We start from the raw sequence: 17093 nt of genomic DNA on the forward strand, positions 1-17093 counted from the left end.
ATATCATAATTGCTGAAAATTTGAGGTAAATGGCCACTTAAATTTAAATAGAGGAAGAATGTTGCATTTCACTCACCTTGAGCTTCATTCACCCTGAGAGAATAACTCAAAACAGATGGTTACAGAAATCAGAACAAAAGGAGACCACATGTTACATCTTCCTTTCATAAGACAATAATGTATGATGGGAACAGATGCAAAGACCACCCACAACCAAACATTAGGTAGAGCTCGGGTACCCCGTGAAAGTGGCAGAGGAAGGATTGTGGGAGCCAGAGGCATGGAGAACACCAGCAATACATGGCCTACAGAATCATCTAAGCAGTGCTCATAGAGATTCACAGAGCCTGAAGCAGCAATCATGAAGCCTGCATGGGTCTGCGCTAGGCCCTCTGCATATGTTATGGTTCTTAGCTTGGTGTTTTTCTGGAATTCCTAACAGTTGGAGTTGGGGAGTCTCTGACTCTTTTGCCTGCTCATAAGACCCTTTTCTCCTGCTGAGGTGTCTTATCCAGCCTTTATAAGAGGGTTTGTGTCCAGTCTTATTGCATCTTATTATCCTGTATTCAGTTGATATCAATGGGAGGCCTGCTCTTTTCTGAAGGGAAACAAAGACGGAGTGGATCTGGGCAAGCAGGAAGGTGGTGGGTGAAACTGAGAGGAAAGGAAGGAGGGAAGGCTGCAGCCAGGATGTTTTCTATGAGAGAAGAATAAAGAAAATGAAAAAAAAGAGACAGCAGTGTGTAAGCTGTGTGCACAGGACAGACAGGAAGGTCAGTCAGTAACCATGGAGAAACCCTCAGAGACAGGAGTCAGTGGATGTGGGCACAGAGGACTTCCGTTTGCTCATTTCACCTCAAAGACCTTGGAGTTTGTTCATGCTCACCAGTTTCATTGTTGCATGTCCTATGCACAATGGACACAGCAAGGATCTACCTCAGTTTAAAACCACCCAGGACTCCGGGGCCTCAGCGTGTATCATCCCGGTCTCTTCCCCCAGGTCAGTAGCTTTATTTTTCCTTGTAGTATTAGAATGTCTTCCAGAGTTATGATTTTTCTTACAGTTTTAAGTTATTGCTTTGAAGATGAGCAACCATCTACCAGCGCTGAAGAGTGTAGACGGCTACAACTCTGGATTAATGAAAAGCTTATAGGTTCCATGTTTACTCAGTTTAGTGAGTGTGAAACTTGGGCAGGAATTCTTTTGACTTTAGTCATCAGACCCTGAATATTTCATATCTACAAGGAAAGAGATGCTTCTAGCAGGTAGACTCACAATAAAAGCGTCTTGCCTGGTCCAAACTTCTCTACAGAACACAAACAGCACTACTCCTCTCCATGCCATTCTAGCACTGAACACTGGAGGAGTTGGCAGATGTGGTACCCTGTCTGCCAGAATGTGGAAGAATGATAGGAGGCATTTATGAAGGGTACCATGACTTAGGGATGGATGAAAAGAGACAGACAGAGAGGCAGAAAATATGTCTACAGTGGTTATGGTATGGTATGACATTCTGTGACAAAACTGAGCTTCCTTTTGTAATACTGCAGTGTTTTAAATTTCATCTTTCTATATTGTGTCAACAATGTAAACCACAACTCTTTCAGGCTGCTTGTGAGAAACTATTTTTTTTTGTATTTTATTTTATTTTTAAGGCATTTTTATTAGATATTTTCTTCATTTACATTTCAAATGCTATCCTCAAAGCCTCCTATACCTTCCCCCAGCCCTGCTCCCCAACCCACCGACTCCCACTTCCTGGCCCTGGCATTCCCCTGTACTGGGGCATATGATCTTCACAAGACCAAGGGCCTCTCCTTCCATTGATGGCCAACTAGGCCATCCTCTGCTATATATGCAACTAGAGACACAGCTCTGGGGGGTACTGGTTAGTTCATATTGTTGTTCCTCCTATAGGGTTGCAGACCCCTTTAGCTCCTTGGGTACTTTCTCTAGCTCCTTCATTAGGGGCCCTGTGTTCCATCCAACAGATGACTGTGAGCATTCAGTTCTGTATTTGCCAGGCATTGGCATAGCCTCACAAGAGAGAGGGTCCTGTCAGCAAAATCTTGCTGGCATATGCAATAGTGTCTGGGTTTGGTGGTTGTATATGGATGGATCCCCGGGTCGGGCAGTCTCTGGATGGTCTTTCCTTTTGTCTCAGCTCCGACCTTTGTCTCTGTAACTCCTTCCATGGGTATTTTGTTCCCCATTCTAAGAAGGAGCGTAGTATCCAAACTTTGGTCTTCCTTCTTCTTGAGTTTCATGTGTTTTGCAAATTGTATCTTGGATATTCTAGGTTTCTGGGCTAATATCTGCTTATTAGTGAGTGCATATCATGTGTGTTCTTTTGTGATGGGGTTACCTCACTCAGGATGATATCCTTCAGATGCATCCATTTGCCTAAGAATTTCATGAATTCATTGTTTTGAATTGTTGAGTAGTACTCCATTGTGTAAATGTATCACATTTTCTGTATTCATTCCTCTGTTGAGGGAAATCTGGGTTCTTTTCAGCTTCTGGCTATTATAAATAAGGCTGCTATTAATATAGTAAAGTATGTGTCCTTATTACAAGTTGTAACATCTTCTGGGTATATGCCCAGGAGAAGGATTTCTGGATCTTCTTTAATCAGGAAAAAAGACCTGAAAAAGAAGTCACCAAAAATGCATTATTATAAATTTTACATCGGGTCTGGGAAAAGTTGAGGGTTTTGTTGACCAGAGGGGGGATTTGATGGAGCCAGTTATGTGTGGTAGGTGCAGGCAAGTGTTTGTTTTCCCTGTTTATGGCTGCAAACATGGAAGAAGCGACTTGAGAAGCTAAAGGTTTGGGGTTTTATTTTCCCACTGAGTCTAGACAGCACTGCCAGTGTGTGCATGGGCTTAAGGTCATGACTTGGAGCACAGGTGGCCTCTTAGGTATTGTATCCTTGAATAAAACTGACTCTCCCACTCCTAGCAGCCATCAACTGTCAATGACTCCCCAGTTAGGGTTGGAACTTCTTACCCAACTCTCCCTACCATGCTGGAACTTTGCCTGACTTGAGTTTTTGAAGGTCTTGTGCAGGCTATCACAAATGGCGTTGCCCTGCTGTGTCTGAAAGACAGTGTTTCATTGCAGTTGTCCACCATCTCTGGTTCTGCAGTCATTCTGTCCCCTCTTCTGTGATGATGGCCAAGCTTTGGTTGAGGATGGAATGGGATGCAGATGTCCTGTTTAGGGCTGAGTACTTGATGGTCTCTTAATCTCTATGCGTTGTGGGTGGTGCCCACCTATAATCCCATCACATGGGAAGTGGAGGAAGGAGAATCAGGAGCTCAAAGTCATCTTCAGCCACACAGAGAGTTAGCAGTGAGCCTGGACTAAGGGGCAACCCTATCTCAGAAACAGAACAGAGCACAACAAAAAGAAATTATAAAAGTACTCTAAGGAAAGAACACTTAAAGCTACAGCTACATTATATAATGTGTGCTTTGTGTGTATGTGTGTATGTGTGTGTGTGAGTGTGTGTATGTAGCATACATATGTGTATGTACATTGAGTCTGCTACTAGCCAGTTTCAGTGCATCTATCCACTAGGGAGTTTGGAACTCAGCCAATAAGGGGGTGCCTAACTCAACTGAAATACTGAAAATACTATCTTGACTCATGAGATGCTTCTCCTTGGATGCTATACCTTTGATCCAAAATGGAGACCATTGTAGAGAGCGGTGAGTAGAAGAATCACTAGCACTGAAAGTCACAATTACCACAAAACAGAGTATCAAAATGTCTCTTGAACAAAAGAAAATCCTCCTTAGAGATGCTTTTGTCTCCCTTCCCAAAACAGAACATGCCATTTATTTTTGGACAGCACTCAGCGGCTGTCAACCTATCTTCACATCTATCAAGTTTGATTCAGCCAATGCTCCTTTGTGCATAATGTGTGCATAAGTATTATTTTTCTCAGTCCTGCTTTATCAAAGCAAATAGCTGAACCTAATGGAGAGTTTATTTCGTGGAATTCTGCTTTAAGATGGTGGAGAAAGGCTCATATCTGCAGCCAACCCTCTACTTGAATCCAATTGTTCTTGTTAGTCAAAACCACCTTTAACTGTTATTCCAGATGTTCTGTACTGTCTTAAATGAGTTACAAGGTTTTTAACTTTGCAGATGCCTGTCGGTGCCCATGTTCACACAGGTTGGCTCTGAAGCTCAGTTGTGCTGGGCTCATCCTCCTTTTCCTGACCCTGATTGGGATGAGTGTCTTAGGTAAGTGAGGCCAGGGCTTGTGCTTTGCAATCCTTCCTCTGCTTCCACCATAAATATTGGTGTCTCTTCACATGATTGGGCCCCTTGGGCCTGGAGGAGGGTCAATGACGTGAGTAGGAACAGGACAGTATCCCATACCCAGTGAGAAATTTCACATTGCCTTCATGCTTCCAAATTCCTCTGAAACCCATTAGGGGCTGTTACATACAAAGGGCTCTCTAACAGACCTGGGCATGGCAAAGATTGCACCAGAAGATTCTGTTCCCTTCCCCCTCCCCCCAGCCCCCGTTCCTCTCCCTTACTAAACCATTAGATCACATCTTAAAGCTAATCCACAAGGTACATTCCCTTATTTAGCCACTCCCTTCTGCCTGATTCATTCATGAGGTTGATCACTGAGGTCTAGCATCAAGGTCCAGTTATCAAAATCCATTATTTGGCTCCCCTGACTAACATGTCTAATCAGGACTTCCCAGCTCACCCTTGCACAGACTTCCCCTTTTGCTCCTTAAAAACCCACACTTGCAAAAACACCTGCTGCTGTCTTTGACTGATCCAGAGACAATCCTCCACCTTGTCCCTCTGGGATAATACGTCTCCTTTGTTTTGAGAATTTGACATCTGAGTGTGTTCTCAGCTGACTCTAAGTCACTAACCCCCAACACACACACACACACACACACACACACACACACACACACACACACACACAGAACCTAAAAAAAATAAGTTATAATTGTGCCAAAAACAACAAAGATAACTAAAAGGCTCCAGTGTTGGTTTATTAAGTGTCTATTAAACTCCAGTGGCACTAAGCTGTCTTCCTTGGAGGGGTTCACTAGTGCTCATTCTGAAAATGAGGATTCAGGTGGTGAGGGTGGGTAAGTTAAGAGTCTCTGTAAGGCTATAGGATAATATGTGAGTAAACAGGTGTGAATCTATATGTTCTGTGATTTTCTTCTTTGTTTATATATTCTGTCTCCACCCTCCTCCCTCAGCCCAGTTTGCTAATATTTTATTCTCAGTTCAGAAGTTCAGGTTTGTTGAAATAACTTGATTTCCTGGAGTGAGAAATGGAACACATCTGTTTCACATTAATTTCAGCGCTAATCCTCTTGTGTGTTTTCTCATTTATCAGTGGGAGTCTTAATACAAAAAACATCAATAGAAAAATGCCCCGTGTATTTTCAAGAGAACCGGAACAAAACAAGAGGTAATTTTTGTGGCTTGTATTTTGCAAGAATAATAGCTGATACTTGCTATTTACCAGGCATTACATTAGCCAAGGCTTACAACAGCCATCTGTGAAGACTTTATATCACCATAGTCTTATGTTAGAGGAAATTGCTGCATAGAAACTTGTTGAGGGTCTCATGATTGGTAGTTGATAAGGCTGGTAACATCTTTGAAACGGTGTGACCTTGAAGCCTGAGATCTTTACCACTTGGCCACACTGCCTCAGGANGCTAGTACACTTGATCATTAACTTAAAAAACAGTAGTGTCAAACATTTAACTTTGCCTAAGGTTAATTAATAGAAACAATAATGTATTCCTTGTTATTTACATTTTATTGCTATGTCATAACAGTAGTCTTGTTCCTGAACATATCAATAAAACTACTGTGTATAACGGGATACACACACCAGGAACACAGTGGAAATATACCATGCCTCCTTCTCAGCTCACAGAGTTTAGCTGAGGGGGCCATTCGTGTGGAGATCACTACAGGGAATATTTGATTGTTTTAATAAACATGTCAAATAGTTAATTTTGTCTGAAGTTAATTAATAGATACAAAAATAAAATAAAGTTTTTGTTATTTATGTCTTCAATATGTCATAGCAGTAATCTTGTTCCTGTACATGTTAATAAAAGTGTGGGTTAGTAAAGCAACTACTGTGTGTAACCAGCTGTGGTGCAGCACAAACAGGGTAGAATACACCATGTCTTTCTCTCACTTCAGATTGTCCAGCTGAGTTAGAGTGTCCACAAGACTGGCTTTCACACCGAGATAAATGCTTTCATGTTTCTCAAGTTTCCAACACTTGGAAGGAAGGTCAAGCTGACTGTTATAGGAGAGGAGCCACTTTGCTGCTCATTCAAGACCAAGAAGAACTGGTGAGCTGTTCAACTAAATTGAGACATTAGCACATTCTTCAAAGAAAGTGGGGACTTTACATGATGGAAGCTCATAATCTGAGAGTCTAATTGGACATGTGAGCCAATAGCTACACGTATAAAGTGAATGTCCTTTGAATTATAAATAAGGGGCACAGATTTCACAAAGGAGGAAGAATTAACTGTTGGGGACTCAGGATGGGTACAGGTTTCAGGAGGCTAGTAGGATGTGAGTCACCAATACACAGGCTCAGGGTTAAGTCCTCTGCTCTGTTTTGATTGTAGAGATTCCTACAGGACTTGGCAAAGGAAAATTCATTTTGGATTGGACTAAGTTACACAGACATAAACTGGATGTGGATAAATGGCTCGACTTTAAATTCTGATGTGTGAGTACTAGAAGAGATAATTTGAATATTAATTTCAGGTCAGAACAGTGTAGGGCTCTAGCACTGACAGCATATGAACAATCAGAAAATATGATTCAAAGGGTGAAAATTTCCACGTATGAAAAGATACCAGCATTTTATAAGGTTTTGTGTATGTGTGTGTGTGTGTGTATGATGTATGTATGTATGTATGTATGTATGTATAACATTCTAAGGCTCAGGAACTAGACTAACTCCTTTGGAATGAATGTACATTTAAAAAATTCCTACCTAGACCCTATATGCACATAGAACTTTTTTCTTCCTCCTGCCCTTTCGCTTTATATGTTTCAAAGAATTTCTTTTTTTTGAGTTTTTCTCTTTTTACTTTTATTTTTATTAAACTAATAAAATTTATTTTAAAATATACAACTCAGTATTGACATTTTTAAGATATCGAAATAATTCATAATAGCTAAATGCCTCTTATATATACATGATATCTTATGAAGCTAAAAGTAATATGCACTCAACGAGCTTTTTAAAAATCTATTTGGAACATTGAACATGATAGAAGTAGAAGAAATTCTCTTACGAAGTCATCTATGAAAGAAAATTGTGACAAGTTCCTGAATAGACAGAAACAATTCCATCTCCAAGAGAGAATACTCAGCGTAACTGTGACTTCATAGGATGAATTGGATAGAGTTCCTTCTGTTTCTGTTTTGTGGAATACTTTGAAGAGTACTGATATTAGGTCTTCTTTGAAGGTCTGACAGAATTCTGCATTAAACCCATCTGGTCCTGGGCTTTTTTTGGTTGGTAGACTTTTAATGGCTGCTTCTATTTCTTTAGGGGTTATGGGACTATTTAGATGGCTTATCTGACTCTGATTTGGCTTTTGTATTTGGTATCTGTCTAGGAAAAAATGTACATTTCATCCAGGTTTATTGAATATAGGCTTTTGTAGTAAGATCTGATGATTTTTAAAATTTCCTTAGTTTCTGTTGTCATATCTTCCTTTTCATTTCTGAATTTGGATACTGTCTCTGTGGCCTCTGGCTAGTCTGGCTAAGGGTTTATCTATCNTNTTGATTTTCTCAAAGAACCAGCTCCTGGTTTTGTTGATTCTTTGTATAGTTTTTTTTTTTTTTTTTTGTTTCTGCTTGGTTGATATCATCCCTGAGTTTGATTATTTCCTGCCATGTACTCCTCTTGGGTGTATTTAGTTCCTTTTGTTCTAGAGCTTTCAGGCATTCTGCCAAGCTGCTAGTGTAAGCTCTCTCCAGTTTCTTTGTGGAAGGACTCAGAGTTATGAGATTTCCTCTTAGGACTGCTTTCATTGTGTTCCCTAAATTTTGGAATATTGTGCCTTCATTTTCATTAAATTCTAAAAAGTCTTTAATTGCTTTCTTTATTTTTTCCTTGAGCAAGTTATCATTGAGTAGGACATTGTTCAGCTTCCATGTGTATGTGGGCTTTCTACTATTTTTGTTGCTATTGAAGACTAGTCTTAGTCCATGGTGATCTGAGAGGATGCATGGGATTATTTCAATCTTCTTGTAACTGTTGAGGCCTATTTTGTGACTGATTAAAAGGTCATTTTTGGAGAAGGTACCATGAGGTACTGAGAAGAAGGTATATTCTTTTGTTGTAGAATAACAATGTTATATAGATATCTGTTAGACTCGTTTGGTTCATAATTTCAGTTAGTTTTACTGTGTCTCTGTTTAATTTCTGTTTCTAAGATCTGTCCATTGCTGAGAGTAGGGTGTTGAAGTCTCCAACTATTATTGTGTGAGGGAGGTACAATGTGTGCTTTGAGCTTTAGTAAAATTTCATGTGAGTGCTCCTGCATTTGGAGAATAGATGTTCAGAATTGAGAGTTCTTCTTGGTAGATTGTTTTTTCCTTAGATGAGTATGAAGTGTCCTTCCTTATCCTTTTTGACAACTTTTAGTTGAAAGTTGCTGTTATCCAATATTAGAATGGCTACTCCAGCTTGTTTCTTAGGACCATTTGCTTGGAAAATTGTTTTCCAGCCCTTTACTCTAAGGTAGTATCTGTCTTTGTCATTGAGGTGTGTTTCCTGCATGCAGAAAATGTTGGGACCTGTTTACATAGCCAGTCTGTTATTCTATGTCTTTTTATTGGGGAATTGAGGCCATCGATGTTAAGACATGTTAAGGAATAGTGATTGTTACTTCTTGTTATTTTTATTGTTATTTTTATGTTTGTGTGGCTATCTTATTTGGGTTTGTTGAAAGAAGATTACTTTCTTGCTTTTTCTAGAGTTACCCTCCTTGTGTTGACATTTTACATCTATTATCTTTTGTAGGGCTGGATTTGTAGAAAGATATTGTGTAATTTTATTTTTGTCATAGAATATCTTGGTTTCTCCACCTATGATAATTGAGAGTTTTGCTGTGTATTGTAGCCTGGGCAGGCATTTGTGTTCTCTTAGGGTCTGTATAGCATCTGCCCAGGATCTTCTAGCTTTCATATTCTCTGTTGAGAAGTCAGGTATAATTCTGATAGGTCTGCCTTTATATGTTACTTGACCCTTTTCCGTTGCTGCCTTTAATATTCTTTCTTTGTTTTGTGCATTTGGTGTTTTGATTATTATGTAATGGGCAGAATTTCTTTTCTGGTCCAATCTATTTGGAGTTCTGTAGGCCTCTGTATGTTTATGGGCATCTCTTTCTTCAGGTTAGGGAAGTTTTCTTCTATAATTTTGTTGAAGATATTACTGGCCCTTTAAATTGGGAATCTTCATGCTCTTCAATACCTATAATCCTTAGGTTTGGTCTTCTCCTTGTGTCCTGGATTTCCTGGATGTTTTGGGTTAGGAGCTTTTTGCATTTTACATTTTCTTTAACTGTTGTGTCTATGACACACGAGATTCTCTCTTTTATGTCTTGTATTCTGTTGATGATGCTTGCATCTATGACTCCTGATCTCTTTCCTAGGTTTTCTATCTCCAGGGTTGCCTCTCTTTTGATTTCTTTATTGTTTTTGTTTGCATTTTGTTTTTGTTTTTATTTTTCAAGACAGGGTTTCTCTGTGTAGCCCTGGCTGTCCTGGAGCTCACTCTGTAGACCAGGCTGGCCTCAAACTCATAAATCTTCTTGCCTCTGCCTCCCAAGTGCTGGGATTAAAGGCATTCACCACCCCTGCCAGGCCTTCTGTTTCCATTTCTAGATCCTGGATGGTTTTGTTCAATTACTTCACCTGTTTGGTTGTTTTTTCCTGTAATTCTTTAAGGGATTTTTGTGTTTCCTCTTTAAAGTTTTGTAGATGTTTTCCTCTGTTCTCCTGTATTTCTTTATGGGAGTATTTATGTCCTTCTTTAAGTCCTCTACCATCATCATGGGATGTGATTTTAAATCAGAGTCTTGCTTTTCTGGTGTGTTGGGGTATCCAAGGCTTGCTGTCATAGGAGAACTGGGTTCTGATGATGCCAAATAGCCTTGGTTTCTTTTGGCAAGGTCATTGCACTTGCCTTTTGCAATCTGGCTACCTCTGGTGTTAACTGTTCTTGCAGTTTCTGACTGTGACTTGTCCCTCCTGAAAGCCTGTGTGTCAGTACTCCTGGGAGACCAGAATCAGCTCCAGGCCTCCAGGCACAGATGGAAACTGGAAGTTCTGTCTCTATTTTTTAATTGCTCCTTGATTTTTCAGTCTGTAGCCCAAGTAATCCATCAATGAGCTGCTGTGAATAGGAAGTCCAAGAATCTAGTATTTATTCAGTCCCATGAGGCTAGTTGTTTCAGGTGGTTTTTTGTAGAAGATGTTTCTTAGTCAGGGTTTCTATTCCTGCACAAATATCATGACCAAGAAGCAAGTTTGGGAGTAGAGAATTTATTTAGCTTCCAATTCCACATTGCTGTTTATCACCAAAGGAAGTCAGGACTGGAACTTAAGCAGGTCAGGAAGCAGGGGTTGATGCAGATGACATGGAGGGATGTTACTTACTGGCTGGCTTCTCAAAGAATGTCTTAAATGGCACTGTTCATGCTGTGGCTTCAAATGATCCATATTGTGTCATGAGGCTGGGTTCTCAGTTCCAACCAGGAAGAGGAAGAGTGAGTTTGGAAGGAAAAGGAGCAAGTGTTAGCTTGGAACTTTGACAGCTGAGAGAAATGACCACAAATCACAGGTTGCATTATAGCTTAACTCGAGTTATGAAAGACACAATTATTTGAAGAGCTGTGACAGAAACAGGTATTAATCAATTTTCTTTGTAACAAAATGTCACAGGTAAACAAGAGTAGAAAATCATTTGATTCACAGTAATGTCAATGTATTATATATAGAAGTTGTTAAACATGCAAATTGGTGTACAATAGAGAAGTGAAGTGTACAGAGTAAACTCAGAAAAAATCTGTCACTTTACTCTGAGGACAAAATGACACTATGATTATTAGACAGACTCAGTTGGTAAGTCTGGAGGCTGCCAGGCTCAGTGGGAAGAGTTTCAGTCAAGCTACTCCACTCTTGTTTTAACTCTCTGTCCCTGGATTTCAGGTAAGGAAAAGGGAGAAACTGTTTCTCGGACAGGATTGTTTAGAGAATTAATAAGGAATGTTAGAGAACTCCTCAGCAGTCTGGTAGGAGAAGGCCTGGGAAGCCTCAAAGGAATTTTGAAAGGAAGTCATTGACTTCAACAGATCAGCACAAAGGAAATTATCTTGAGAGCTGAAGAAAGATCCTGAAGGGTGGAAGAGATAAAAGAGGGGGAATCATGGCTGGACTAGCATGCGGACCTCCAGGATGACCTCAGATTGTCTCTCACGGACAAGGGCTCCACAAGAAACTAAACAAAGGAAGGACACCTGTGAGGGAGCCCTGCCCACTATCATGTGCCACCTTTTTAAAAGATCCATCAGTGCATTTAGAAGTCATCTTTCCTTTAAATCAACCCTGAGACAGTCTGCATCAGAGATTGTATCCTAATCATGTTCCTACCAGCATGCAGTGATGGGAGCCATGCACATTTTAAACTTATGTTAAATACTTTTCAACCTAAGGAAAGAGAATGAAAGGAATTGTGACTATATATCATGTGAGTTGAGCCTGTTTCCCTCTCTGCATTCAGTTCTGTGATCTAGATCCTGTGAGCTCATTCTGTATATTGAATACATTCATTGTTTCCCTACTGTATGTAACTGTTGTCATACATTCATAGTTCACTTAATACTTCCCTAAATATTAGATACTCAAACCACATACATATGTATACATATTCACACATATGTACACATGTGCTTTTCTGCTATTCATCTATTTTTACAGATGAATTTATTTTGTTTTATGTTTATGAATGTTTGCCTGCATGTGTATATTCATACTGCACAAATGCCTGGTGTCCACAGAAGCCAGAAGAGGTGTATCAGATCCCTTGAAACTAGAGTTCCAGACACTGTGAGCAACTATGTGGGTTATGGACACTGAACTCAGATCTTGTCCAAGAATAGCCAGTGCTCTCAATCACTGAGCCGTGTCTACAGCTTCACCCTGTATATTAAACAAAACTGAAGTGCTACAACATGAAGCTTTTCACATGATATGTTAGAGTGTGAATCGATGCAGTAGAATGGGAGACAATTATCCCTTTCTGAGCCTTCTCCTTTTTGTACAAGATTCTTTCTGGAAGGATCTTTCTTTGCCAATGACTAAACAGCAGTTTTATAGGTTTCTATCCACTCTGCCTTCAATGTTCACAATAGGATGTTTGTGTTTACTGTACTCAATAACTGTGCATTCTCCTTTCCCCTTTAAAGTCCAAAGGAAACTAATGACAGACAGGATAATTATAGAGAATCCTAAACACTAAGGGTGGCTATTCTCTTCCTTCTTAGATTAAAAATCACTGGTGATGATATAAAGAATAGCTGTGCCACCATCTCAATGGACAAAGTGTTTTCTGAGAGCTGTGATTCAGATGGATGTTGGATCTGCCAAAAGGAACTAAAACTCGAAACCATATTTCATGACTCCTGACTGGAAATCCTGATTACTTTACCAACCACACCAGATCTCTGCACCTAACCTGTCTCTGCTGTCTGCCTCCCAGTGTAGTTAGTGGCCCAATGCATGGACTCTGAAAGCACTGTGAGTCTTACAGATTCCTGTGTGCAATTTCTCTATGCTGTAAAGAAGACAGAGAAGTTGATATGCCATTCTAAGAGAGGGGTTCTGTGGGAAAAAGCCCTGGCAGCTGTGGGGTACCGGATTCTAATCCAGGAGTCTGTGTCTGAGCTCATCTGCAAAACAGCCACAGAGGATCACTTGCAAAAATCATTTTGGGCCAAATTTGAAACTTTATTAAATATCAAATACTGACCGAGAGATGGACTTTGTAATTTCCAGCTGAAATGGCCCTTATCCTTCATGGTGGGAAGCATGGCAGCATCCAGGTCAACATCATGCTGGAAATGAAGCTGAGAGTTCTACATCCTGATCTGCATGCAGCAGGAAGAGACCGTGTCCCACATTGGTTGTAGCTTGAGCATATAAGACATACCTCCACAGTGACACACTTCCTCCAATAAGGCCACACCTCCCAAAAGTGCCACTTTCTATGGCCAAGTATTCAAACACATGAATCTATGGAGGACATTCCTATTCAAACCGCTGTAGCTATTTAATCCATTTTGAGTTAATTTTTCTTTATATAATAGTATAATATGAGAATCACACTTCATTTTTTTGTATGAGGATTTCCAGTTTTCTAAACATTATTCACTGAAGGGACTATTTTTTCCAGTTGTATCAATTGTCAAGATAATTTGAATATACACATGACAACTTATTCATGTTCCTGGTTCTGTGTTATTCCCTTTAGTCTATTTGTGTCTATGCCAGTATCATCTGTTTTAATTACAATATATTATTACTATGTTTTCAAACCAGACAGCACATGTCTTCCAATTTTGTTTTTAATGTTTAAAATCCTTTGATATTCTATTTAGAGCTCAGGATAAAATTTTCTATTTCTGTGAAGATATTACTAATATTCTAATAAAGATTGCTTTGAATCTGTAGATTCTTTAAGTAATATGACAATCCCAACAATATTAAGTCATTTAACCCATTAACTCAAGATTGCGTTAGTTAATGTCTGCTTAATTTCATTTAGCAATGTTTTACCCTTTTCACACCTTCACACCTACAATTGGCTTTATTCCTAAAAATTCAGTCTGTTTCATGGAATTAAGAAAATCTTTAAATTATTTTTAAATGATGTCTGCATTTTAATTTTATATTCTGAAAAGTTAAATTACTTTATCAGTTCTAATGAGTTTGTTTGTATGTCTGAGTCAGACAATGAGAGACAGACATAGAGGTTTTCATACTTTGTGATTATAGATGCATACAATGCATTATGATCATATCTTCCCCTCGTGTCATTGTACCCCTCCAGACCCTCCCAAAGCCCTCTTCAATGCATCCCTCTCCTATAGCTTTTTTGTTTGTTTGTTTGTTTGTTGATTTCTTATTTATAATCCATTGAGTTCAGTGAATGCTACCTGCACATGTATAGATGTGGGATCATCACTGGAGCATAAGCAAGCCACTGGTGGTCACAGCCACAAAGAAAACTGACTCTTCTTTTCATAACAGTTATCAACTGCTAATTAATAGTGCCTTAGGAAGGAATGGAGCCTTGTGAATCCCTCTCCCAACCATGCTGGGTGTTTCTTTTTTTTCATTTTTGAGAAAGTGTATCTCTGTAGAGTCTGGTGTTCTGGAACTCACTATGGAGACCAGGCTGGCCTTGAACTCAGAGAACCTCCTATCTTTGCCTCCCAAGTGCTAGGATTAAAGGCATGTACAACTATTTCTAGCCCATTCTGGAATTTCGACTGGCTTGATTTTGTGCATATAAACACAGTGGCTGTGAGTTTGTAAGGGCAATGACCATGTCATTTTTCAGAAGACAGAATTTTAGAGTATTTTTACATTCTTTTCACCTGCTTCCTCCATGATGTCCCCTGGGTGGGAATTAATATAGACATCTCTTTTCAGCCTGAGCACTCACACTTACTTATTCTTGTCACTTTGATCATTGCTGAGTAAAAAAAAAAAAAAAAAAAAAAAAGAAAGAAAGAAAAAAAGAAAAGAAAAGAAAAAAATGGATATTTGAAAACCATATGATAACATGATTGTTTACCAAAAATAAGTTCCTCCCTTGGGCCTATGATGCCCATAGCCCTGGGTTTAACACATTTATAGACCAGGCATGAGTTCTCTTCTATAAAGTAGGAGACATCAGATCCAATTAGAAACCCAGTCATTTACTCCCATACCTGCATACCAGTATTTTATTGGTGGTTATCTTGTATGGCTGATTGATGATGTAGGGCAAGACTACTGATGCTTCTCCCTCAGTAGCCTGAACAGTGCCTTCCAGCATTATGAAAGCTTACCATCAGCTTAGAGGTTTCCGGGTCAATTCCAGATTAGTTAATTTATGTTCTGAAAACGTGGTATCTTCACCTATAGTAATTGTGTAAAATCAAGAACAAAGGAAATAGCCTGTGTTGTGTTGGGGAACTCTGGCATATCCCTTACAAGTATCTCCCAAGGATATCCCGTGTTTGGAACTGAGATATTAGATAATAATCATATACACATACAAAAACTAAAATTATTTTCCAAGCAGCTTATGCATCTGTGACACTTTAGTTTAAGAAGTACTGTTTTCCTTTCTTTTATTGGCTCATCTTTTGCTTTTTACTTTTTTTTCCTATGGTAAGCACTTGAAAAGACCAGTCCCATCTCTCTTACTCTCTCTGCATGAGATTTTTCTCTGAAATAAATTTTTGTCAGGTTGAGGTTATTTTATTTCTCAAACCAATTATCCTGCCTCTCTCTTTTTGTAATGTCAGGCAATCCACATACAGTATCCATAAGTGAATTAGAGCATTCTATTCATGCCCTTTGTTTTGCTTCATTGAGAAGAAGGAGCCTCTCTGTGATGACCCTGGCAAGTAGGTCATTCTTCAGTTACAGGGTCCTGGGCAAAAAGGTCCAGGGGATGAGAGATAAAGAAGATAGAAGAGGTGAGCTTGAGCTTGGGAGGTCTTGCAGAAGCTATGTCTTATGCCAAGGAAACTTGTTAATAAATACAGCGTTTTGTACACTATTTCCAGGAGGGAAAGATGGGACAGAGTCGGAAGAAAGCTATCATACAATAGGATGAAATCAGCAGCAAGTTAGCCAAGCAGAGATGCTCAAAGTGAATGTGGAGAGTCTCAAGAGCATGACAGATGGAGCACACAGTGGCCTTGGGATTAATGACCCCTGTCTTTATGGGGAACAGCCAAGTTCCCAGGAACTGCAGCATTAAGTCCTTTGAGGCCCTATCTTCTGGTCCAGACAGGCCTTGCCAAGTTCACTTGGATAAAGACAGAATTAGGTTCCTTTTGTCCTTTCATTATGGCTTCTGAGAAAGACTTGCATAGGTCTAGCTCTCAACAGTGTGGGAGGTTTCTACCCAGATCCCCTGCAGATTGAAGCATGGGAGTAGCCTCAGTTGCCTGCTCCCTTCTCTGTAATATATCTCCTTGGTTTAAAATGGGCTGGGGTGCAACCTCCTCGCTAGTGTCTAACTTCCCACAGAGCTGCTCTGGTGTGTGTGCCAATGCCTCAAGCAATGCCTCTGGGGAGCAGCAGGAGGAACTCTTGTAGCTTCCTGGTGAGCCATTCTGCTCATGGCACCCATTGCTTTGCATTTTGAGCCTGAAGCAATGATCTTAACTCATGGCTGCCACTTACTGGCTCATATTTTCAACTTCTTGCATAAAATTATTCCTTTACCATGTTTCTTTTCACATTTAAGAGTACTATTGCCTATATTTTTCTTTATTCTTATAAATCCTAAGTTCCATTGTTAATCTGAAGGGTTTGATATAGAAAGAAGCTTCTAGTTAGAAACTTGTCTTTATTTTTTCCTGAGACACTTAGTTTACATTTTACTATTGCCATATTCTAAAAGCCTGGATAACTTAAATCACTCACCACTTGACTTTGATTCAATATCTCCTTATATGTATGTAATGCCACATTGCAATTTCTACCACCCATGCTGTCTATGTGTCTGCCCCTCTTACGTCTTTCTTTCATTCTCTCTCTCATTCTCTCTTTCATTCTTTCTCATTCTCTCTCTCTCTCTCTCTCTCTCTCTCTCTCTCTCTCTCTCTCATTGTGATAAGATTAATGTAATTCTAGCTGGGCGTGGTGGCACATACCTTTAATCCCAGCACTCAGGAGGCAGAGGCAGGCGGATTTCTGAGTTCGAGGCCAGCCTGGTCTACAAAGTGAGTTCCAGGAAAGCCAAGACTAC

General features: G+C 39.7%; 1 protein-coding gene across 1 annotated transcript; it reads left to right on the plus strand.

The window, feature by feature from the left end:
• The first annotated feature begins 787 nt into the window (after positions 1 to 787).
• Positions 788 to 12745, plus strand: LOC110296470 (killer cell lectin-like receptor subfamily B member 1A). The gene is given in 7 exon segments (XM_021165168.1): positions 788 to 824; positions 827 to 1000; positions 4157 to 4255; positions 5394 to 5468; positions 6221 to 6375; positions 6661 to 6764; positions 12604 to 12745. Coding segments are annotated over 7 exon segments (786 nt in total).
• The last annotated feature ends 4348 nt before the right edge of the window (positions 12746 to 17093 follow it).

Source organism: Mus caroli, chromosome 6 (genome assembly GCF_900094665.2).
Source record: "Mus caroli chromosome 6, CAROLI_EIJ_v1.1, whole genome shotgun sequence".
NCBI classification, from domain to species: Eukaryota; Metazoa; Chordata; class Mammalia; order Rodentia; family Muridae; genus Mus; species Mus caroli.